This window comes from Antechinus flavipes, chromosome 6 (genome assembly GCF_016432865.1).
Source record: "Antechinus flavipes isolate AdamAnt ecotype Samford, QLD, Australia chromosome 6, AdamAnt_v2, whole genome shotgun sequence".
Taxonomy (NCBI): Eukaryota; Metazoa; Chordata; class Mammalia; order Dasyuromorphia; family Dasyuridae; genus Antechinus; species Antechinus flavipes.
In genome coordinates, this window is record NC_067403.1 from 180,662,498 (window position 1) to 180,688,119 (window position 25,622).

General features: G+C 37.9%; 1 protein-coding gene across 5 annotated transcripts in view; it reads right to left on the reverse strand.

Annotated features, from left to right (window-relative positions):
- MYOZ2 (myozenin 2) overlaps positions 1-25,622 on the reverse strand; it is a 53,214-nt gene that overhangs the window by 21,690 nt on the left and 5,902 nt on the right. For all 5 annotated transcript variants that reach the window (XM_051964245.1, XM_051964246.1, XM_051964244.1 and 2 more), the window contains one exon: positions 8,619-8,788. In XM_051964245.1, coding sequence (XP_051820205.1) covers positions 8,619-8,788 — 170 coding nt within the window. The remainder of the gene's footprint in view (positions 1-8,618; positions 8,789-25,622) is intronic.

Below are 25,622 nucleotides of genomic sequence, written 5' to 3' on the forward strand. Positions count from 1 at the left end.
AAGAATTTCTTTTAAGAGAAATCCCAACCATCTGTCCTTTGAAGAAGTCTAGTGAGGGGGATTCTTGTGAGACAGCTTTGGAACAGATCTAATTGTTAGGAAAGTTTTTTCCTTACCCGGAGCCATAATCAGCTCTTGTGAAATTTCCACCAGTCACTCCTCATTTTGCTCTCTAGGGAAACACGAAACACATCTCATTTCTCTTCTGTATCTCAGACTTAGATAGTAATTGTGTTTTCCCCAAAGTCTTCTCCTCTTAAACTGAACATTTTCAGCCACTTCAAGTAAATCTTATATAGCAAATTCTCAAGGCCTCTTACCACTTGAGTTGCTCTTCTTAAAATATGGTTCTATAACCAATATCATGCTGCAGAGAGATGCGGTCTGGTCAGGAAGACTAGGCCTCCCTCATTTTGGACATGTCCCCATTTAATTCAAGTCAAGTTTGCTGTTGACTTGCAATTTGCTAAACTCCCTATACATTTCCAGATTATCTGGTTTCTAGCCATGTTTTTCTCATCTTATGCTTGTGAAAATGATTTCTTAAAGCCAAGTATAAGACTTTGCATTGATTCCTATTTTCAGCCTAGAATTCTAACCTTTCAAGTTATTTTTAGTTCTTGATTCTGTAATTCAACATGTTATATCTTTCACTGCAATTCCCTATTTCATCCCGCTACAGATTTGTGTCACCGTTAAATCTGGTAAGCATCCAAGCTCTTGATTAAAATATCGAAGACAATAGAATGGAGTACAAATCTACTAGAGAGCTCCTCTTAAGTTGACATTGATCCATTATTGACTACTTTTTGTATCTAGTCATTCAAGCACTTTCAAATCTGTTTGTGTCCCTCCATCTAATCCACTTGTCTTCATTTGTTCACAAGATTAAAATGAAAGACTGTTTAAGTGCTTTGTTTAAAACTAGGTAAATAATGTCTATATATCTAGTAGTCCTATTTTAAAAAGGGAAGTAGGATAACTAGCATGACCTGTTCTTGATGAAACCATTCTGGCTCTTTATCATCACTATTTTTCCAAATTTTCATTAATCACCCCTTTTCTAATTATATACTGGAATTTTTCCAGGATTAAAATAAAGTCACTTACAGATTTGATTGTCTTCCATTTCTTGTATATTGGAACATTAGTTCTTTTCCAGTCTTATACATCCTCTCACATTATTAACATATATATTATTTATTTATTTATTTTTTGGTGGATTACTGAAAGTGATTGAAAACTCCCAGTGGCCAATTCTTTCAGTACCTTGGAAAGTAACTCTTCTGCCTTTGGTGACCTGTCTTCATCATTGATATCTATCTGCTCTCTTATTATTTTCCAACTTATCTTGGGTTTTACTTCCCTATAAGTAAATCTTCTTTTCCTCCCCACACCCCCACTCAAAGCTTAAGCAGTTTGCTTAAGGTCATCATACAAACATTGAAAAAATTATGGCCACAACTGGACCTTAGAACAGAGATTCTGGAGATGGACAGATCACAGATTCACAGATTACAGAGCTATCTATCTGAAACTAGAAAAGAGCTCAGAAGTTACTTAATGCAACCCAGGTCTTTTGACTTCTAGCCCAGTACTTCCTCCCCCTCATCATACTGCCTTGTCTAGTGCTAAGTGCCAGGAATTCTAGGAATCAGTCAGCTGGGTTCTGTCCCAGGTTTTGCTATTGTTATGTAACTTAAATCTACAAAAATAATCAGCACTGGATAGTGTGGTCTATTCTATGTAAGAGAGATGGAAAAAGAGTGTCAATTTAGGGTTGTATAATTTTAATTAGTGTAATAGGTACTTTTCTGTCTCTTACAAGAAGAACCTACTGATATTTAGTTTTTAAAGTGAGATATTATTGCTATCACTCAGATTCTCTGAGTCATTTATGGGAAGTTATTTCAGTTTGTTACTATTCTGTCTCCCCCTTTTTTTTTTTTAAATTCATTTGAAACCTATTTTCAAGAGATGACTGAACAAAGACTCAATTAATATATCATGGGAACATTGGCTTGAAGATTGATGAAATGTACAATAAGGAGCAATGAATTGGAGTTTCAGAAAGGGAGATCTGATCTGAATTTTAAGGAAGATCTTCTGAGGAGTTAGAGCTATTCAAAAAAACAAAGCATTGAGTTTAGGTTAAGATTAGGTATCAGGGGATTTAGGTTCATATTTCGCCTCTGATACTCGTTACCTCAGTGATCAATCATTAGACTCTTTGAAATTCTATTTTTGTAAAATGGAGACAGTTGTATTCAGTGACCACTAAGGTTCCTCCCAGTTCTGAATCAAAAGTTCTCTGATGACCAATCATTTGAACTTTACTTGGAAGTAATAGAGAGCCACAGCAGGCTTTTCAAGAAAAAGCTGGCATGGCCAAATATGTCATCTGATAAAAAAAAAATGGAATGAATTGTCTTAGGAGTAGAAGTCTTTAGTCTAGGACTAGATAACAATACATCAAGAATACAGAACTACAGACCCACAGAACAGGGGCCTCAGAGACTTACTAGCTTTGTGACATAGGCAACTCACTTAATCTCTCTTATTTCATTTTCCTCTAATGTCAAATGAGAGGGGTGAAGTAGATGGCTCCTGAAGTCTTTTCTAACAAAACATCTACAGATCCATCAGATAATAATAGGTGGAGCAATGGACAAAGTTTTGGACTCAGCATCAGGAAGATTCCTGGTCCCAAACACTTAGTAGCTGAGTGACCCTATACAAGCCACTATGCAAGCTCACTGTAAAGTGAGCTGAAGAAGGAAACAACAAACCATGCCAGTATCTTTGCCCAAAAAAAAACTCAAAATGGGATCATGGAGAAGTGAACATGACTGAAATGATGGAAAAACAACAACAAAATATAATAACAATCCAATCTAATTTAATCCAACCCATTACCTACTGAAAATTCCTTTTTCAACATCTTTCCCAAAATGAAAAAAAGAGAGATAAACCATTATTACCTGAGATACTCTATTCCCACTTTTGACATTTTGAATGACTAGGAAGTTTTTCCTTGTATTGAGCCAAAATGTACAATCTGGAATCCAAATTGACCCTCAGAAAAGTCCTTGCCCAGATTCACACTACTTCCTGTTCTACCTATTGGGACCAAGCAAAAGTCTAATGCCTTTTCTATGTGGTGGCCCTTCAAATATCAAATACTTGCAAACAATTATATCACCCCCACTTCACCGCTGGTCCTTCACTTTGGCTCCAGGCTTCTTTTCTTTAAATGAAACATTTCTAAATTCTTCCACCATGACCTTCTAGGGAGAATTCCTGTTTAGGTCTGAGATAAACTAGATGATGACCTCTGAGATCTCTTTTTAGCTCTGAGACTCTGGGATTCTTTATATGAAATTATGGACTGTCATTTGGGACACAGACACTCAGACTATAATAGCAGAAATTCCTAAGAATACCCTGTCATACTGATTTGTTTGTTTTGTTTTTTTTTTTTCCAAGCTATAATTACAAATTCTATCTACAGATTAGCAGAATAAAGGGAAGAGATTAATAAATGGTATGATTCCCTTGTTTCAGAGATCTTTGCACCTATTCAACTGTTTGAAGAACTGCCTCTTTTTTGTTGTTGTTGTTCCTAGATAGACCTGTTGGGAAACTTCCTTTCTGAAAGAGAAAGATTATCTACTGTGGACAGTCAGATGAGGTCGGGATGGTGTAAGGTGGCTTACTCTAGGGGCTACAGACATATTTTGCTAAGAGCACACTAAGCATAATTATAGGGTCACAATTTCACATTTATCCACACTGTAAAGCCTTAAGCTATCCTTCACAATATTGGGAGGTAATTGGGACATGCTGTCTGACTGGCTTCATAATTGGGTCTGGATTTTATCTAAGGAAACTAAAGGAGGTTCATTAACATGGAGGGAAAAGTTAACAACAAAACAGTAATAATACTTTGCATTTCTAGAGAGCTTTCAGTTTATTTAATCACTTTCCTCTTAAGAACTGCATGAGATAGGTAGTATAAGTCTTGTTATCTCAATGTATATTCAGAATACCTCAAAGACCTCTAAAGTGATTTGCTAGAACATCTCAGCAGCAAGATATAAATTTAGATTATAACATAATAAATGGGAAGGGACCTTAGAGAGTATGAAGCCCAATTCCTCTATTTTATAGATATACCAATAATTAATAATATCTAGCATTTATATAGTATTTACTATATGCCATGCACTATGCTAAGTAATTTATAATTATTATTTTTATCTCATTTGATCCTCCTAACTACCTTGCTTGATGTTTTAGGGAGAACAGTGCTCTAGCTTCACATCAGCTTGCTTCATGCTACCACTTCCCCCCTTGGCCCCAGTTTCCTCAACTGCAAACAATATGGTTGAATGAGATGATCTTTGTAGTCTTTTTCATTCAGTGGAATAAACCCTAACCCTGAATTCAGAACCTAGGTTCAAATCTCACCTCTAATGTAACCTTAATCAATCACTTAATCTTTCTGGACTTCATTTTCCCCATTTGTAAAGTGAGAGAGTTGAAGTAGATGACCTCTCAGGTTCTTTGCTTCTTCAAATCTAGGCTCCTTCTGGTCTCTACTTCCTAGAAGATACTTTTATTCCAAAGTTTGCAAAGCATAAAAGACATGTCCTCTCATTTGTAGTTCTCTATTGAATATACTAAGTGAGACAGATGGAAGACCAGTTAGCTACCCATACCCACAATAGGATGGGCTGCAGTGATTTTTCTGGAGTTCTCCCAGAGCATTACTGATGAAGTCAGAAATAGAACATGGCTTCCTGACTCCAGGCTCCATGCCACATTCAGGAGGACACACTGTTCCCATTAAAATGAAAAGATACTGCGATCATACATCAGAAACCCTTTGATAATCTACCTAAGAAATTCAGGGTTATCAGGAACATTCAGAGCCAAGTAATATAAAAGGGATGGACCATGGACAATTGATTTAAAAAAGAATTTAAGACAGTCATGGACATCTTACACTTCTCTGTGGTCATCAGACAAATGATATCAGGTTCTGCTTTGCTACCCATCTGTTAAAAAGGGACAAAGCTGATAGATATGGTGTTTGTAATCTGAAGTGCTGTTCTTGATACATCACTCATTCTTCATTACTGGTTTTGCCTTTCTTTGTGTCCCCCATGCTTAGCATATCCAGTATATAATAAGTGCTTGTGAAATGTTTGTTTGTTGACTAATTGATTGATTCACATAATTGTGATCATATTTTCTTATGGATGTGAAAAGGATGGAAAAAACTGATATAGAATTTGCTTAAATTCTATAGAGAAAAGATTCTAAATAACCCAGGATACTGTTACTATTAAGCTATTTTGAAGGAGATTGGTCATACAAACAATTGGATTATTTCCTATTTTATGACCTACATGGAGGAAAATACAATTTATTATCAGTGAAGACCTCAGTTTTTGAGCTAGTAAAGTGAGAAAATCGAGACCTGAGAGAGGTTTTATCTACTTAACATCTAGAAAAAAGCAAATCTGTGATTCAGACCCAGATCCAATGATTCCAAAAGTTAGTATTCTTCCTATGACATAATACTGCCAATCTTCAGGACCTTAGCTGAGTCATTTTATCAGGAGATGGTTGAATGGATAAGTGGATGGATGGATAAGTAGATGGGTAAGTGAATTGATGGATAGGTAAGTGGGGAGAGAGAGAGAGAAAGAGAGAAAGAAAAAGAGAATTTGCAAAGTTATTAGAGACAGAATTTGGAACTCAAACAATTTTGAAATGAGTGTTAAAATTGTTTTTTACATATAATTAGGAAAAAATATTAAATTTAAATAGTTTTTTACTGTTGTTGTTCCATGAGCCTGAGCCTAGATTATTTAACCTTGTTAGATAAGATATTTGGAAATTCATATTCTCTAGAACAGGCTGAGATACCAGAGGGCATAGGCAGAGGAAATATCAATTTCTTTTTAAAAAATAATTTTATTGATTTCATTTCTTTTAAAAATTTTTCTTTGATTTCTACATTGCTTAAATTTCCCCTTCTTCTTACCTCTCTTCCCAAATCATCTCATCAAACTATATGCTGGTTTTCAAAAAAGTTACAATGCCTTCATCAGAAAGGAGGCCATTTTGTTACTGTGGGGGAGAAGACCAGAATGCCTTAGTGATCAGATCACTAACAGATGAGATCTGTAACTTGGAGTCAGGAAGACATGCTTACTGTGTAGCCCTGGTCAAGGAGAGAATCATGACTGTCTAAAAGTCTAAGTTCATAGAGGACATTCTTGTGAATCTCAAATTTGGATCAAAAAAGAAAAAAAGGTGGAAAATAAGTCATTCGATTCTATCTTCTTTCAGTGCTGTTTAATGAGGACTCCAAACATGACTAAGATGAATTTTAAAAGGACAGAATCCAGAGAAAGTGCAGGAGCTTACAGGCACTCTCCAAATCATTCAAATTTCTAGACTTGGAGTCATCTTTGTCTCAGTTTCCTTCATTCCTTAAATCAATCCAGTCACTCCATTCTGTTTATTATTCCCTTCTAAACATCTCCCATTTCCATCCCATCCTCTTACATTCTGTAGTCCAAACTCTTTTTAACAGGTTCTTACTAGATCTTTGTGATTTCAGGTGCCTCTGTGTACAAAGTAGGAGACAACTAGGCAGCTTAGTGGATTGAGCACTGGACTTGGAGACAGGAAGACCTGACTTTAAATATTACTTCAGATACTAGCTGTGTCAAGTCATTGAATTTCTGCCTGCTTCAGTTTTCTCGCCAGTAAAATGGGGATATAATAGTACCTCCCTCCCAGAAAATTGTTATGAAAATCAAAGGAGATAAACAATGTGAAGGAAGTGCTTTGCATACTTCAGAAGACTAAATAAATGTTAATTATTATTGCAATTCATTCAGTGTATAATTTCAAATGGATCTTCCTTAAACACTGTTCCCTCCAGGACCTCTTCTCCAGAATCTTGATTGCCTGCCTCTGTATGTCTAGACATCCCGTCTGTGCCACCTTGGCTTTTACATCCGCCCTTGTTTAATGCAGCCTTGCTTTATTTCCTACTCCTCCCAGTAGATATACTTCATCTGAGTCAGGCTGGGCTCTTCCCAGTCCCATGAACTGGTTGCCATCTTTGTGCTGTCCTTTATTCATAGAAAGTTCCTTTCCCAGGGACACTATGGTCTCCACCCATCTGACTATTATTCTCCCTTCAGGTTCAGCTCCAGATCCACCTTCTGTGAGATGCCTTCTCTGATGTCCTACAGCACTCACTGGTCCTATTGCACAGCTGACAATCCATTTCCTTGTTTGCTCATTGCTTCATAATCATCAGCTTTGTTGTTTTCTAATATTACAATGCCAGAAACTTTTATTTCTTGATGATTAGACAAGGGTCAAAGATTTAGGACCTGAAGAACCTTAGAGGTCAATGAGTACAGCCCCCTCATTGTACAGATAAGGAAACTGAGGTGCAGAGAGATTATGGGACTTACCCAAAGTCAAACATTTTAAATGGCAGAGGTAAGATTTACAGGACTACAGATTTTAGTCTATAGTCTGATAGGATGGACATTTAGAGACTTTTGACTTCAGTTTCTTTAATTGATGAGGTTAAAAGATTGGCTCAGGGTCACACAGCTAGTAAATATCCAAGATAGGATTTGAAACCAGGTCTCCCTGACAGTTCTAGTGCTCTTTAGAGAGACAGGTGACACAGTGGATAGAAAATAGGCATGAAGTTAGAAAACTGAAATCAAAACTAACTTCAGATACTCACTGCCTGTCTTTCCTTAGGCAAGACTTTCTACCTCTCTTAACTTTTTTTCTACCACAGTTTCTTCTATTATAAAATGGGAATAATAATAGCACCAACTCCCAAGGTTGTTATGAAGTTCAAATGAGATTATTTATAAAACATATAGCATCAAATAAATGCTTGTTTCCTTCCTCCCTCCCTCCCTTTTTCTTTTCTTCCTCCCTCTTTTCCTTCCTTCATCCCTTTCTTCCTTCCTTCCTTCCTTTCTTCTCTTCTTCTTTTCTTTCCTCCTTTCCTCTTTCTTTCCTTTCCATACACGAGCCATCCTGTGCTTCAGACAGCAGATACACAATTAGTCTCATCTCAATAATACTATAATTTCCAAAATAATAGAGAAAATATCTTAAACTCCTATTTCTTCGGTGGTAAGTAGCACAGGGCTGTCCTTAGGGGGAATGATATTTAGGAAAATGTAGATGACATAAAAACAAGAGAGATTAATGAAAATTTTTTTTAAAGAAATACTCATTTTGTGGCTGGTTGATTAATAAAGTTGAAGACATGGATTGGAAGTAAGCCAACAGTTAGAGTGAATAGGTGAACGCTGGGGAAGGGCCGAAGAGCTGGCGATCAAGTTTATGTTCAGTCATTCTTCATACTCTACTTGGATGCTTGTTATTTTGTTAAAAATTTCCCAATCAGCTTCTCATGACATCTTGGTACTTTTATTATCCAAAGAGTTGTACCTAGTTTGGAAAAAAATACTGTGGCTTTCCCCTGGTGCCCTGGCCCCACTGGGCAACTACACATGTTGAAAAGTCAAATGTGCCCCATGGTAGATACTCACATTCATTTCTGCTTTAGATTCACAATGGAAGTTTTCAAATGTGTACTTCTCTGATCTCCTTTGGCGCCTCTTAAATAACCTGGCTCCTCGGTTACTGAGGACCGACAGTTCTTCCAGCATGATGTCTCTGGGGATGCTGAGCTTTTTGCCCAGGTCCATACCATCTACTTCTGCAAAGCAAGATGCAAGATCTTGGTCATCCTATGTTCAAATTTGTATACCAGCTCAATTTGACATCTATGCTACACCCTTAAAAGCTGAAATGATCTATTTTGAAGCTATTGTGATATCACCAAACAGTAATCTTTTCTTCTGGTTTCCTGCTTAGCAGGACTCCCTTACCACCACTATGCAAAAGAACAAAACCCTTCTATTTTCTTCATTGGAAGGTGAGTCAGTCAGATTGAGTGTGACCCAACAATGGTTTCTACCATTCTCTCTGTGAGGAAACTCAAGCTAATAACAAAAAAATGTAATTTAAAAATCGTTTGGTAAATCTGACTCCAAAGAGTTATGAAAAAGCACTTTACTTTTTTGCAGAGGTAGGGGACTAACTATGGGTACAAAACATTATGGACAACGTCAGAATTTTGTATAGTATTATTTAGTTTTGCTGAACTATTTTAAGAAATTCATTTTTAAAATCCTTTTATTGCCTTCTGGGAAGGGAAGAGGGTGTGCTATTTTGGAAAATGTAGATGATGCAAAAATAAAAGGTACTAATCAAAATTTGTTTTTGAAAAAGAAAAAATGGCTAAGAGAAACATTCTCAGATTAAAGAGCAACTAAATCATATAATGAATATTTATAAGGGTTTTAATTTTCTGGTGTGGTCTGTATGTGTGGGGAGAAGGAAGGTGTAGTATAAGGCAACATAAGTGTCTCCCAGAGTACTGTCCATTGTACCATCATGCTGCCCCCAGGAATGGCTGATCTTTCTCTGATTGCTGGTCAAGAGATATCACATGACTCAATTTCCAACTTTGCCCTTAGAGGATTTCTAGTTCACTTTGGACAAGGACAGAAGTTATTAATCTTGGTTCAATGAACTTGCTTTTTAAAGTGTTTTGGGAACTGCATTTCAGTGTAACTGGTTTCCTTGGTAAACATAGGCATTTGATTTTATATATTTCAAAAATGCAATTCTGAGAAGGAACTTCCCCAGATAAATGAGATGTTTCCATGACACGAAAAGGGTAGGAACCCCTGCTCTGATGAATCCCTGATGAAAGTTAGGGATTGCTGACAACACCTGAAGACCTTCAGCCATAGAAACTAAATGACTGAGTACCTGTGTGGTCACTGGCAAGTCACAAATACTTTGAACCATAATGTACTATGCTGTAAAGTGAAGCATTTGGACTAATCCAGATTTCTTGCCTATTTCCTGGTGAAATCCATGGAGTCCTTATCAGAATGCTTTTAAATGCATAAAATTAAGCACACAGTATTTCAAAGGAAACCGAGGCCAATTAAAATAAAGATGTAATACTTTTCTCATCCAAGTGCAGCAACCTTGAAATATATTCATGGCCCCTGTGGACACTCGATATCCACCAGTACCTATAGATAACAATTTAAGAATTCTTGGACTGTAAGGTCCCTTATGGTTCTTTAAGATTCTGTGAGAACATGGCTCTGAATGAAAAAGAACCAGAGCCACAAGTGCCAATTGTTGTATATGGAGACAGTGGCCCTGACTGTACCTCCAGTTCAATTATCCAATGAGGGAGGAATAGGGGAGCAGAGAGGAATGGGCCTGGAAGGAACTCATCTGGGGTATGGTTACCAGGGGGAGCAAGTGGGCCATTTGGTAGCTTCCTATTTTAACAAATTATTCTTGCCCAGTTCATTTGTTTTTACATCACTGAAGGAATTCAATTGCTAAGAATAGCCTCTAAATGTGGCCACCCTAGGCACAACACTATTTGCCATATCCTAGTTTATGTCTTTGATGAACTTCTGCACGTCATTAAAACTGCCATCGAACCGAGCTTATGCATGAGTCCCATGAAGCTGCATCCTGCCCTTTCTTGGCAATTGCCATGTAGGGTCTGAACAATGTACATCATAGTGGTGCCTGATAAATGATATGCCTCTTCTATTATCTGTTTCCTCACACTCATGGCTGGGAAGTCTGCTTCTGTGAGATTAGATCATCCATTGAAAATAACTCCAGTCGGCCGCATTCATGGAGTGCCAGCACCATGCTGATTAACTGCTGGGGGGGAATTCTGCCCCTAAAAGTTCTAATACAGGAAGAACGACTGTAGCACCAAACTAATTCTTGATGTTGGTTCAAGGTTTAGGACCCTTTTTTTTATCCTTTTAAAATTATAATTATGAAAGAGCTGAAAACCATCTTTTTCATAATGGATAATAGCCTTAGACTACAACTTGAACCAGCCATTGGAAAGGTGATGTCCCTTTGCCTCATATCCCTGAGCTGAAGCCTCATGTAACACTCCCTATGCTGGACAGCTAGAGTTAGGTTAGGACAGCTAGGTAGCCCAGTGAATAAAGCATTGTGTCTGAAATAAGGAAGAAATCAGTTCAAATCTGACCTCAGACACTAATTATGTGACCCTGGCCAAGTCATTTAACTTAACTCTGCTTGCTTCAGTTTCCTTATCTGGAAAATGAGCTGGAGAAAAACATAGCAAACCACTCCAATGTCTTGAGCAAGAAAACCACAAATAAGGTCACAAAGCATTAGACGTGAATGAACAACAAAAGGGTTAGAATAATGGACTAATAATACACAAGGCATGCAGATTTTCAAATTTACCAGATTTTTTTTTCCTTTAGTTTTCTTTTATCCTGCTATATTATGCTGTTATGAATTTCAGAGATCTGGGTTTTGCCTGGAGAACGGCAGGAATCCTTGTTGATGTTTTGAGAGAATGCCCCTGTCTAATGGGTACACACTGAAATTCTGCCCTTTCCTTCTCCAATCCCTGCCTTGTCTTCTGGGTGTGGAAGGGTTTGTTTTTTGCTTCAAATTTTATGCACCCTCTCAACTCCCAAAGAGGCAAATAACTTGTTCCATTCATTAACTTTTATGGCTAAGTGATTATCCATTTTTGTTAAAAGTTTTTCATTCTAAAATTGTAATCTGTCTTTCTGACACCCCATTTCCCCTCCTAAATGATGGGGACAGATAGAAAGCTATATAAAGAAGGGTCAAAAACTTCCTTTTTCTGGTACAGTGGGTGAAATGCTGGTTCTGGAGATAGGGGCCTTGAGCCAAGACCCACCCATGATATTTTTGTCTTTGCATTCTCAGACTAACACAATGCCTGGCACTTAGTGGGTGATTATTTAACAAATATTGATTGATTGACTAATTGCCTTTGAAGAATAGATGTTGGTCATCCATTTCCTCTTGGGTAAAATGTTAGAGTTGGTCAAGATGACCTGAGAGGTCTCTTCCAGTTCTGGGTCTGTGAGATCTTGGATTGCATTCTTGAGCCTCAGTTTCCTCATCTGTAAAATGTAGCACATGACCTCTGGGATCTACACAAGATGGATCCATCCTTTCCTGGGAACAAGAGTTCATAGGTAGACTGCAAGACTGGCCAAATGAATGTGTATATCAGAGGTCATGACAATACCTCATCAGTCTTGCATACTGTCTTTGTGTTCCTAAGCCTGAAATTTCATAACATTAAGGTCAGAGTTGGAAGAAATTTTCAAGATTATTTAAACCTGTTGTTGTTTAGTTATTTTCAGTCATGTCTGACACTTCATGACCAGAACCTCTCCCTTTTATTGTTTTTGTTTTTGGCAAAGATTCCAGAGTGTTTTGTCATTTCCTTCTCTGGTCCATTTTGCAGATGAGGAAACTGAGGCAAAAAGGATGAAGTGATTTTGCCCAGGGTTACATGGCTAATGAATGTCTGAGGCTGGTATTTTAACCCAAGCCTTCCTCACTTTAGGCCTGGCACTCTAGCCACTGTGGCACCTAATGCCCCTATTTAGACGTACCACCTCATTTTGTAGATAACGTGAGACCACGCTTACTCAAAATCACACAGAAAGGGAGGAACAGGATTGGCATTTGAATCCACTTTCTCTGACATCAAATTCACTACTCTCTGCCCCATTAAATTATCATCTGGTTTACAAAATACCTGTGAAAGTTGTCGCTCAAGATTTTTTTTTTCCTGGGTGGAGGACATTGTGGGGAGGAAATAAAAAGAAGCTTCTTTTTCCCCTCCTGTGCTAAAGATGGTACTCTCTGGAATTCAAAAAAAGGTGAAGGGGACCATTTGTGTAGCCAATTTCAGGGCATTTGGTGCATGCAAACTATACACAAATGCACTCTGAGTGACTCAGATGAACCTTTATGTGATCTGTCCCTTCTCCTTCCCAACCCCCATTAATTAATTTTTAAAAATCCAATATCTCCCAATGGATCCTGAGCTATCATCAGTCATCTTGACCTTGGACTATGATGACTCTGGAAGAGAGAGGAAGACTAACGACTTTACACACTTCTGCCTCTCTTAAACCTACTTCACTTGCAAGTCAAGTTGTCACCTTCAAGATGTCACTGGCCCTCTTTGAAAATAAAGAGTGAACATCAACCACAAATGCTAGAATATACAATGGTCAGGAAGACCTGGATTTGAAATTTCCTCCATACACTTCCTAGCTCTATGCCTCAATTTCATTACTGACAAAATGAGGGGGTTATATCTGAAGGTCTCTAAGATTCTTTCAGTTCTAAATCTATGGTCCTACCAGTCCATTTTCAGAAATATTTAAAGATCATTCCCAAGCTTTAAAGCCATGCTACTGATTATGAGCTTTGTGATTATGGGCTAATATCTTCATTGAATCTCTCCTATAAAATGGGGCTAATTATTAATAGCTGCCTCACCTCTGTTATGGGGATGCCATTGAGAAAGCACTTTATAAATGTCAAATAAAATTGTGAACCACAATTATGCCTGGCACCAGAATCTGGTGACAGTGAATTATAATGTGGCATAATGGATAGAAAATTGAACTTGTCTTGGAAGACCTGGATTCAAATTTTACCATAGATGCTTCTTATTTAGCTAAGCCTGGGAAAATCATATAATTTTTTATGCATCCACTATCCTCTCTGCAAAATGAGGAGGTTGAGATGATGCCTTCTAGAGGTCTTTTGAGGCCTCTAGATAGAGTAGTAAATAGAGCACCAGGCTTATAGTCAGGAAAACGTGAGTTTAAATTCAGCATCAGAAACATACTAGCTGTGTGACTCTGGACGGATCACTTAACTCTGCCTTATCTTCTCAAACCACTCCCAGTATCTTTGCCAAGAAAACCTCAAATAGGGTCACAAAGAGTCAGACATGAGTGAAATGACTAAATAACAACAACAAATCCCTTCTGGCTCTACGATTTAATCAACAATCCTAGCAAGGAGCAGAAGATAATATGAGCTCATAATGGGAGCTCCCATTTATACATCTAACTTACTGACTTTGGGAGACATATATTGGAATAAAGTGGGGCTCCCTATAGTCATATTCATGGTTCTCAGCATTGGCAATGTTGTGGGCCCCCTTTTTAAATAACATCACATCTGTCTTCCTTGGGTAAAATCAAGGAAAAAACAAGCAATCACTTGGCTCATTGCCAAGGAAAAGCCATATAGATTCTTCATATCCAATGAAATACAATGTGTGACAGTGGACAGTGTGATTGGTATTCAGTGCCAAAGGACCTGAGTTTAAATCCTGGTTTAATTCCTAGCTGAGACCCAGGATGAAACACGGTCTCTCTGGATCTTAATAGTCTCATCTGCAAAATGGAGATGGACTAGATAGATTAAAAAGTTCCTTCCAGCTCTGGATCTATGCAAAAAGCTGCCCAAGTTTTGTGTTTTATGCTTCCACAGAAGATCACCTCCTTTTAGCAATAGACAAGGTACCTACCTGGTCTAGCTCTTCTTTTGGCCCATGTGTTCAAGACTCCACATGCTTGAGATGAGGATGCTGACCTTCATTAACTTACAAGGGGATTTGAACAGGGAATTAAACTTCTCTCCATTCCCCGAACTGCAGATTTTGAAAGTTCTTTTCTATCAGACCCCTCTGTTCACTTAACACTAGGCATAGTGAAATCTCATCACCTGTGATTTAAATGGTGGATCTGGGAAGAGACGGGTCATTTTATGGTACACTGACTAAGGAGAACAGGAAATTGTTTAAAAGGTTTTAATCTGAGTTTGACTATTTGTGTGACCTTGGCCAAGGTCCCTTTCCTCTCTGCACTTCATTTCCCTCTTCAATCAAATGAGGAAGTTGGATTGGGTTTGATAGGGGGGTTTAACTAGGAATCTCCCCACCCCCATCTCTAAGGGAAATACTGGAGGTAGCTTATGTCTGCTTATGAGTGTGATTGGTAAAGCTTCAATCTGAGCATTGAAACTCAGCCAGTGCTACAAATCAAAGCTTGATTTATTGTTTTGTTTACTGTGTACTTGAAACAAATGATGGAGAAAATGTTAATAATGCAAATTAAACTGAAAAGTATACCTTGAATGCATATATTCCCTCTCCCTCAGGGAGCTGGTTGTTAAACCAGCACAGCCTTAGGTCCACAAATCCAAATTTCAGGGGACTGGTGGATATGGGTGGGAAAAGCACACTTTTGCTTTCACTAACCTTAACTGAAATTTAGTATTTTGTCCAGTTGTAAATTCAAAACAAAACAAAACATAGTATTCTTAGAAATGGTATATAGTGTTTATCAGACTGACAGAACAGCTGTGGACAGAAGATAACATTAAAAATCACTGGATTAGATAATTTCTAAGGGGCTCGGTAGATAGAGAGTAATAGATCTGGAATTTGAAAGACCCGAGTTCAAATCTAAACTCAAACATTTACTAGCTATGTGACTCTGGGCAAACTATTCCAGTATCTTTCCCAAGAAAACCTCATGGACACCAAAGTCCACAGGGTCATGAAGAGCAGGGTACAATTGAAAAATAAAGATTCTTTCCAGCCATGACATTTTATGATCCTAGGATACTATGAGGAAAGACACAGAAGATATATGTCCACCCTAATAGCTCAGGATTCTCAATTCCCATTTGTAAACAATTTTACTCATTGGTTCTTTGTTGATCTTTTCTGTAGCTCCCAAGCCCCTCCCTGGTGTTCCACTGGGCATTTTGGCAAGATCACCAGTGCATTCTGGTCCCAGGTTGGGCTCTTGGAATGATTATTCTAGCATACCTACTGCACAGCCTGGGGCCTTGTTCCTTCCCGTGACTTCCTTCCTCTGGTTTCTCCCAGTCATGCTGATGTGAAAATAAACCAAAGACACCCTCACCTCTCACCCCTTGAGATCCTTCCCTTGATTCCAAGGTTTCTGCTGTGTGTCCCAAACCAAAAATGCAAGAATTCCTGAACAGTCATTTTGAGAGGCCCAGTGATGGGATGGAAGGAGATTATTTGTAGCTAGAGAAGACCTGGCTTTGTTCCTTCTTGGCTGAATGCCACTGGACAAGCTACTGCCCCTCCATGCCACTGTACTAGCTTATCTCTCTAGTCCTTCCAAGCTCTCAATCCTGTCTCATCCTGTGATATTATAATCCTGATTGAATAATGGCTCAAATTTATGACATAATCATCATATAATGAACCTTCTGGGAGAAGCCTCTAAGTTCCTAAATGGTAATTAACTTTCAAAAAACTCTGGTCATTCAGATGAATCTTTTTCTCTTCATTTGACAAGTCATAAAACTGAAAACCATGAGTCTTTGCTTGATTTCATGGCAGCAAGAGAGCTAGAATTAAATTCTCATCTTAATATGTTTCAATCTGGATTTGGAGTTGGAAGATTCAGATCGAGTCTTAGTCTTACTATTGAGAACCATTAAATCCTTGAACTAGACCTGGGAAAAGCCTTAGTTCTCTCACCTCATCATGATCTGCTCATCCTAAGAGATCCAGACTCCTTCCCATCATTGTACAAATCTCATTCTCCAATGCATGTTCCCTTAGTCCCATTCCCCTAGTGGCTCATTCTATAGATGAGGAGACCAATGAGCCATTAAATGGCTTTTCTAAGATTACAGAAGCATTAGATGTTAGAAGTTAGATTTGAAGCCAGAGCTGCAGTCTCCTAAGTCAATATTCTCTTCACTGTACCAATTCACTACCTGTATGACCTTGACCAATTTACCTAATGTCTCTGGGCCTCAGTTGCTTTTTCTGTATAAAGGAGGGGTTGGAATATGACTTTAAAATCTTCAATTGTCAATCTCTGATAATAGGATTGGATCCTTGACTTTATATCATATGCTAGATAAGACAAGTGGACAGTCACAGAGTAGAAAGATCCCTTACTCAACAGAACTCCAGTATAGACAGAGAGAGTCTTGTTGACCCAGGATTTTTCTCCCTTTATGAAGCTATCTGTCTTTCTCATTTTTCTAAGCAATATGATTTGGTGGGAAAGATGGTGAACATGAAGACAAGGTATTGGAATGAAAATTCAATTCTGACATTATCCATCTATGCTATTGTGGACAAATCATTTAACTTTCCAGAGCCCCTGCTTCCTCATCTGTAAAATGGGGATAATAATTCCAGCAGTGTTTGGTTGGCTATTGTGTGGTTCAAATGAGAATAAGATAATATTGTTATTGTTGTGGTTCAGTCATTTTTCATTCTTCCTGATTCCATTTGGGGTTTTCTTGGCCAAGATACTAGAGTGATTTGTCACTTCCTTTTTTTAGCTCATTTGATAAATGGGGAAATTAAGGCAAATAGGGTTGAGTGACTTGCCCAGGACCACCATAGCTAGTGTCTGAGGTCACATTTGAAATCAGATTCTCCTGATTGTAGACTTGGTACCCTATCTACTGCACCACCTTACAAATCATCAAACACTACATGTTCAGGTATCCTCTCTCCTTATGATGCTAGATGTCAAGGTCTTTGTTTCAGCTTTTCTTGAGGTCACTTTAATCCCACTCCCCTTTTCTTCAGGGGGGTAGCAGGTGAAGAGAGCTTCTTCCCTCCTTCCTTCTCACTCTCTCTCCTTTTTCCTCTGCCAATTTTTTCTTGTCACTCCCTGTCTCTTCTCTTTGTTGCTCAGTCTCAAAATAATACCAATATTTGTGGATAGGAGGGGCATGGGAGTGGTTAGCACAGCAGAGATCCATGAGTTCAGTAAATTGGACCTCATTCACGCTTCATTTATTCATGCACAAAAAAGAACAGTCATCAACAATTACCGACATGAATAAATATACATCACAATGTCAATATGCAGCTGGAATTTCTATCGTGTTTTAAGGTTGCAAAGCACTTTGGATCATTTGGTAGTCACCAACCTCAGGAAACTGAGGCTTGAAAAAATCAACTGACGTTCCCAGGGTTACACAGAAAATACCATTCAGGCCAGAGTGGAAATCCAGGTGTTTCTGATGTCAATTCTGGCATTCATCAACTTATAGAATTTGAGAATCAGAAGGACCTCATCTGAGGAGAATCCTCCTCCTTCAGTAAACATGATGAATTCAGGTGTCTAGTTTGATGACCTCCAAGGATAAGGAGGTCATCACCATTTGGGGCTACCCACCCTTCTTTGGATGGCTCTGACTGGTACAAAGCTTATTGAGCCTCATTTGGGTTCTCTGCAAAATTCTCCCATTCTTTCCCCTAGGATCAAACAGAATAAGCCTAATTCCTTTTAAACAAGAAAATCCTTTAAAAGGTATTCTATTTCCCTTAAATCTTGTCTTCTCCAAACTAAATGTGCCTAGTTCCTTCAATCAATGCTTATAGGACATAAAATCATTGATATTCACTAGGTTACAATTAATTTTCTATCATGGAAAGATTTATTATATTATACGTGTGTATGTATATATAAACACATTACATATGTGTAGTGAACCTGTATACATATCTACACATACACACATGTGGAATAGTTCCATCCAATATATGTGTATAAAATATGTGTATATATGTTTATGTATATGCATATGTATATCTAAGAGGCAGTATAGTAGTAAGGCATAGAGAGATTTGGCCTTGAGGTCAGAAAAAGCTGAATTCAAATTCTTCTCTGGATACATGATACATAACCAGTTGAGTATCACTCAATTCCCTTACACCCCAGGCCCTTTTCTAAGACTATAAATTAGAGAAAGTTTCTAATTTGCATCAGTGGAGAGAGGTTCCCTACTGGGAGTTTCCCCACTGAAATGAAGTGATAGTTTTAGTTTATATATGTATTTATATACACACAAACATATTATGTATATATCTACATATACACACACACACATGTATCATATATATACACATCACACATACACAAGGAGTTTACTGCAACCAATCTGTACTTTAAAAAAATAAACAATTGACTTCTGAGAGCTGGATGAGTGTTACATTTTCAAGGTAAGAATCAGTTGTTAAATAAACATTCTGTATGCATGTTTACACAAATATATATATGTGTGTGTGTGTGTGTGTGTGTGTATACACACATATAAACACACACACATACATATAGATATATAGATATATGTATATGTGTATGTATATATATGGATTCAATTTGTGATTTCATTAATCTAGAGAACTAGTGGAGGAGAAAAATCTTTCCCTGATTGTAGTTCACTCCATTCTCTGCAATTTATCTTCTTAAGAGGACTTTTAGAGGCCTGAGGATTGAAATGTGACTTGCCCAGGTCCACATAGCTCCTACCTATCTGGAGCAAGACTTGAAGCCAGTTTTTCCCGGCTTTCCAGATGGCTCTCTGTCCTCAATGCCAGATGTATATTTATTACCATGCACTAAGCATATCCTGGGCTCAAGTGGGACATTATCTTGAGGGAAGCTCCCAGAGCTCCTTGGCTTGATAAGATGCATTAGCCCAGGAAGGAAGAAGACTGTTCTCTAACACAAGCTCCTTAGAGAGTTGTAAACTCAGCACTCTGTTAGAAGCCAGCATAAGGAAGGGTGGAAGCATAAGGTTGCTGGTTGGAAAGGCAAGAGCTATTTCATGGGGGATAATGACCTTAGTCCCTAGAATCAGAAGACTTGAACTCAAATCTCATGTCATCCACTTCTGAGCTATGTGATCTCTCCTTTCTAGGCCTCAGCTCCCCACAAGTATAAAATGGATGAGGTAGACTTGAAGGTCTGTAGGAATTTCCAGCTTAAACTCTTCCATAAACTCAACTTATACATTTGAATTGACTTTCAAAGCATGGGTGGAATCCAGAAAGCTAAAAAAGGCTTGAATAAAAGTCCAAGGTAGGAGAGAAAACAAAAATATCTTACTTCTCTGACCTTAAGTCCTAAAACCTATTTAATAATAATTAGCATTTATGTAATACTTTAAGATTTGCCAAGAACTTTACAATTATCATCTTAGCTTATCCTCCCAATAACCTTGGGAGGCAGGTGCTATTATTATTCCCATTTTTCATATGAAAAACTGAGATGGATAGAAGTTTGATGATGTACTCAGAGCCACACAGCTAGAAAAGTCTGAAGTGAGATCTGAATTCAGATTTTCCTGATTCCAGGTCTTGGGCTCTATGCAAACTTGGTATAAAAAACAGTCATCATTTCTTTTCTATAGCTCTTTTGTTGTTGTGTTGTTGAGTTACTTTTCAATTGTGTCTTCATGACCCCATTTTTGGCATAGAGATTAGAGTAGTTTGCCATTTCTTCCCCAGCTCATTTTACAGATGAGGAAACTAAGACAAATAGGGTTAAGTGACTTGCCCAGGCTCACAGAGCTGTAAATGTCTGAGGCCAGATTTGCAGTCAGGAAAAAGCATCAGGTCCAGTGCTCTATCTGCTGTGCCACCTAGCTACCTAATATAATTGCTTACCTTTGGGTACTTTGAATAATAATATTAATGATGGGTAGTATGAAAGAAAAGCAGGTAACTGAACATGAAGCCACTTTGGCTTCATGTATACCCTATAGAACTTCACATGGGATCTCATACCAGCACGAGCACACACATTACACATCCTTGACCTATCAAAAAAGTGTAGGAGATAAAGAGCTGGAGTCAGGAGACTTTTTGACTCACTCTGGTCAATCAACAAATCTCTTAGTTTCCAAGACAACTCTTCAAGATACCACCTTGTAGAAAAGAAGTCACTCTTCATGGTGTAGGTTATTTCCTCATCTGGGAGTTCCCTCTGCTTTTGAGATCCCAGGTCTACTCCCTCTCCCTACTATAAGGACATGCTAACAGAAGTTAACATTTATGTAACATTTAACAACATATCAGGAAGTTATTCAATCACTGGTATTAGTCAGAGACCAAGATCCAGAGCTGGAAGGAACTTTGGAAGACTCCTCGTCTCTCATTCATTTTATAGATGAGGAAACTGAGGGTCATGGTAGAGTTGTGGGTTAGCCCAGGTCATCCTCCTCACCCATACCCATGAAGTCATACCCATGAAGTTCAATAATATAAAGGATCTTGGTTGGAATCCCACCTCAGCTTCTTGCTACTTTACCTGATCTTGGAATTCCTCATTCCCCTTTCTGGAATTCAATTTTTTATTCAGTCACTTAAGTTGTGCCCAACTCTCCATGACTTTACTTGGGGTTTTCTTGGTAAAGATCCTGGAGTGGTTTGCCAATTTTTTTCTAGCTCTTTTTCCAGAAACGGAGGCAAATAGAGTTAAGTGATTTGCCCAGAAACTCACATAAGGAAGTGTCTGAGTCTAGATTTGAATTCAGTTCTTCCTAACTCCAGACCCAGAATTCCATCTATTGAAGTCACCCATCTGCTTTGTGTACTATACCATCTAGTTTCCTGGATTTCATTTACTCGACTGTAAAAGAAAGGGTTGGAAAATTTTTAACTTGAAAAATCATGAAATTTTACTGTGATTTCATGAAATTTCAGCTCCAATCCTGTAATTGGTAGGTAGAAGAGATTTACTTCATTTTACCTTCATGGGAGATCACCCCACTTCTGACACCCTTTTAGCTATATAATTGAGAATAATGCCTTCTGTTTCTCATCCCTCTAGACAGCTTAGTCAATCACTAAACATATTAAGTACCTAGTATGAGCCAGGCTAAGAGCTGGGAATACAAAAAGAAGCAAAGGACAGTCCCTGCCTTCAAGTAGTTTACAATCTAATCTAATAACTTTTGAAGATAAAGAGCTCTAGTAATATTGGTGAAGATTCCCAAAGTGGGAGCAGGGATGAATTTAGGGTCAAAGGACCCAGGTTTAAATTAAAGCTTTGCCATTAGAACCTGTGGGTAAGACACGCGACTTATCTGGTCTCAGTTTGGTCATCTGAAAATGAAAGGTAGGAGACAAATGACCTCTGATGTCCCTCTAGCCTTAAATCTATGACCTCATAAAACAATCTTTATCAGTAAGGGGAGTTCCTATATTGAAAATACCCCATTTGAAATCACAGATCCTAACAACAACAACAAAAGATAAGGGAGAAGCCACGAATTTCGGTGACAACTAAGTGTGGGTTCTCTGAAAAAATCAGACACACCAATTTCTTTAAAGAGAAGGACTTTAATGGATCTCTTCGATAAAGAGATCTAATTCAGTTTCAATTGATCAAGGATGGACAGAAGTAGCTACACCCAAAGAAAGAACACTGGGAAATGAATATAAACTGCTTGCATTTTTGTCTTTCTTCCTGGTTATTTATACTTTCTGAATCCAATTCTCCCTGTGCAACAAGAAAACTGTTCAGTTCTGTACACATATATTGTATCTAGGATATACTGTAACCTATTTAACATGTAAAGGACTGCTTGCCATCCAGGGGAGGGGGTGGAGGGAGGGAGGGGAAAAATCGGAACAGAAGTGAGTACAAGAGATAATGTTGTAAAAAATTGCCCTGTCATGGGTTCTATCAATAAAAAGTTATGAAAAAATTTTTAAAAAAAAAAAAGAAAGAAAGAAAATGCATGGGAAAAAAAAAAAAGAGAAGGACTTTTAGAATTTGGGAGAAGAATGGGGCAGTAGAGGTGGCCTAGGGCTGGTAGGTGATAAAGAAAATAGAGCAATTGTACCTAGAGTTAGGAAGACAAGCTCAAATCCAGTCTCAGTCATTTGCTAGCTATATGACCCAGGCCACAGGGATCCTTATCTCAGCTTTCCTCAGTTTCCTCATCTGTAAAATGAGGATAATAATAATTTCTACTTCTTAAGCCTGTTATGAAGATAGGTGAGATAATATTGGTAAAGTGCTTCCTAAATGCTAGCAGTGGTTTTTTTAGCCATTGGTCCGAACCCTTTCATTTTACATATATGAGGAATTACAGGGTCTCACAGAAAGTGGCAAAACCAAGTCTAGAATCCAGAGCTGCTGACTCCTAGGCTGAAGTTCTTTCTGCCTCACCAGACAACCATTTTAATTACATAGAAAGAATTTCATTGGGATAGCCAGTTCTCTTCAGGAAATGGGAAGTCATAAAAATGATCTGAAAGATACTTTTGTGGGTTTACGTAGGAGGAAGCAAAAATATCTGCCTTTCCAGGGCCCAGCCCACTCACTTAGATGAATCAGCTCTGCACACAGCTGTATACATCTGCATGTTTCTGATTGTATATGTTTATATTTGTTTGCATAGCTATATCATTATTTTGATAGAGATAGATGGATAGACAGATGGGTAGATGGATAGACAGGTTAAATAGACAAACAGGATAGGATAGAAAGATAGATAGGATAAATAGAAAGATAGGTTAGATAGATTAATAGATAGGTTGGATAGACTAACAGGATAGACAAAATAGAAAGACAGGATAGATAGAAAGATAGACAGACAGATAGATAGATGACTAGATAAATATGAGGTCATGGGAACTGCAATGGGAAGAGAGCCAAAGAGTGAGTCAGTCATGGATCATAGAGCTAGAGGTGAAGTGAATTACCCATGATAGTATTTCTTATAGATTTGATCATAGCTAAAGACCATTTAGTCCAGTTTTCTTATTTTACAGATAAAGACACTGAGGTCTAGAGTAATTGATTTGCCCAAAGTCACATTCCTCATTGCATGTTATGACCTCATAGATTTCGAACTGAAATAGCTATCCAGGGAATCTTAACTTTTTTATGTCACCAGACTTTCAAAGTCTGGTGAATCTTATAGATCTGTTCTCAGAATAATGTTTTAAAATGCATAAAATAAAACACATAGGATGATAAAGGAAGTCAACTATGTTGAAATATAATTATCAAAACATTTTAAAATGTTTTTTAAAACAAGTTCATAGGACCTGGCCATCTTTAGCAATGAGATGAACCAGATCAGTTCTAATGGAGCAGTAACGAACTGAACCAGCCACACCCAGCGAAAGAACTCTGGGAGATGACTAAGAACCATTACATTGAATTCCCAATCCTTATATTTTTGCCTGCCTGCATTTTTTTTTATTTCCTTCACAGGCTAATTGTACAATATTTCAGAGTCCGATTCTTTTTGTATAGCAAAATAACAGTTTGGTCATGTATACTTATTGTGTATCTAGTTTATACTTTAATATATTTAACATGTAGCAGTCATCCTGCCATCTAGGGGAGGGGGTGGGGGGAAGGAGGGGAAAAATTGGAACAGAAGGTTGGCAATTGTCAATGCTGTAAAATTATCCATACATATAACTTGTAAATAAAAAGCTATTAAAATTAAAAAAAAAAAACAAGTTCATAGACCCCAGAATGAGAATCAATGACATAATCTATCATTTTATATTTGAAGAAGCTGAAATCTACTTAATAAAAATGAACTGTCCCAAAGTTACATAGGTATTAAGTGTCTGAATCAGGATTTGAACTCAGGGTTTCCTGCCTCTATGTCCATTCCATCACATTTGCTGCATGGAGCTGACCTTTTCACTCAATGATTTTCAGCACACAATGATGTCTGCAATCTGTGTGACTAGATCCAATGGATGGAGGTTTGAAGAACACTTGGTAACTCTCAGAGAATTATGGGAAGGAAGGTTTTTGTTCTCTTTCCTGGCATGATCGTGGGGCCTATGTTTGTATAGAAGAAATTGGCTGCAAATTAGGGTGACAGGGAACATCCGAAATAGAAAGAGGGGAAGTCTACTCCCTTCTGCACCGGAAGGCCTTGGACTTAACCTCTTCAGGTTGGCAATGGGAAGAGGGCATTATTCCCCTTAGAAAGAGGCTGAAATTAGTACTGTGAGTACACAAGATCCCTAGTGTTTGAAAAAGGGATTTCATACAAGAATTCTGAAAACATTTTACTCTTGAATCTTTTCCTTTTTAATATCTAGAGCTGACCTAATAACAGCTAATATTGATATCACAATATGAGGTTTTCAAAGCCCTCTATAGACATAATTGTTTCTTAATTCTGTCCCTGAGTTTCAGGACATTTTTCTGGTCTTGTTAGAGAAAAGTTTAAGAATCATATAGACTTATTGTGCAGTAAGAAACCTCAGTGGTCACCCAATTCAAAATGTGTCTAGACAGAAATCACCTCAGCTTCATGCTCAGTCAATCTCTGCCCAAAAACCTCCAGTGATAGGGAACTCACTACTTCCTGAGGCAGATCATTCCATTTTTTTTTTTTTTTTGAATAGTTCAAACCACTGGGAATTTTCCCTTACATTGATCTGAAAACTACCTCCTTATATTGCTTCTAATTTTGCCAAGTACAAAATGTTTACTTCTTCAACATGTGAGAGTCCTTATGGTACTTAAGTCACTGATGCTATGATCCTTGAATCTTCTTTTCCCAGGCTCAACATCCCCAGTTAATCCTCAAATGCCATGGCCATTGTAGCTCCCATTGTGCTCCCATTGGAACTAGAGGCTCCTAGCCTCTTCTTAACTCTAAAAGAGAGTTCCCTTTATAGCTGAAGTATGTGAGATCTGGGGGTATTGAAGATTTTATCCAAAGTCACAGACTGTCAGAGGCAGAATTTGAACCCAGAATCTCTTTGTCAGAACCAGTTTTATTTCCAGAGTATCACAATAACTCCCTTC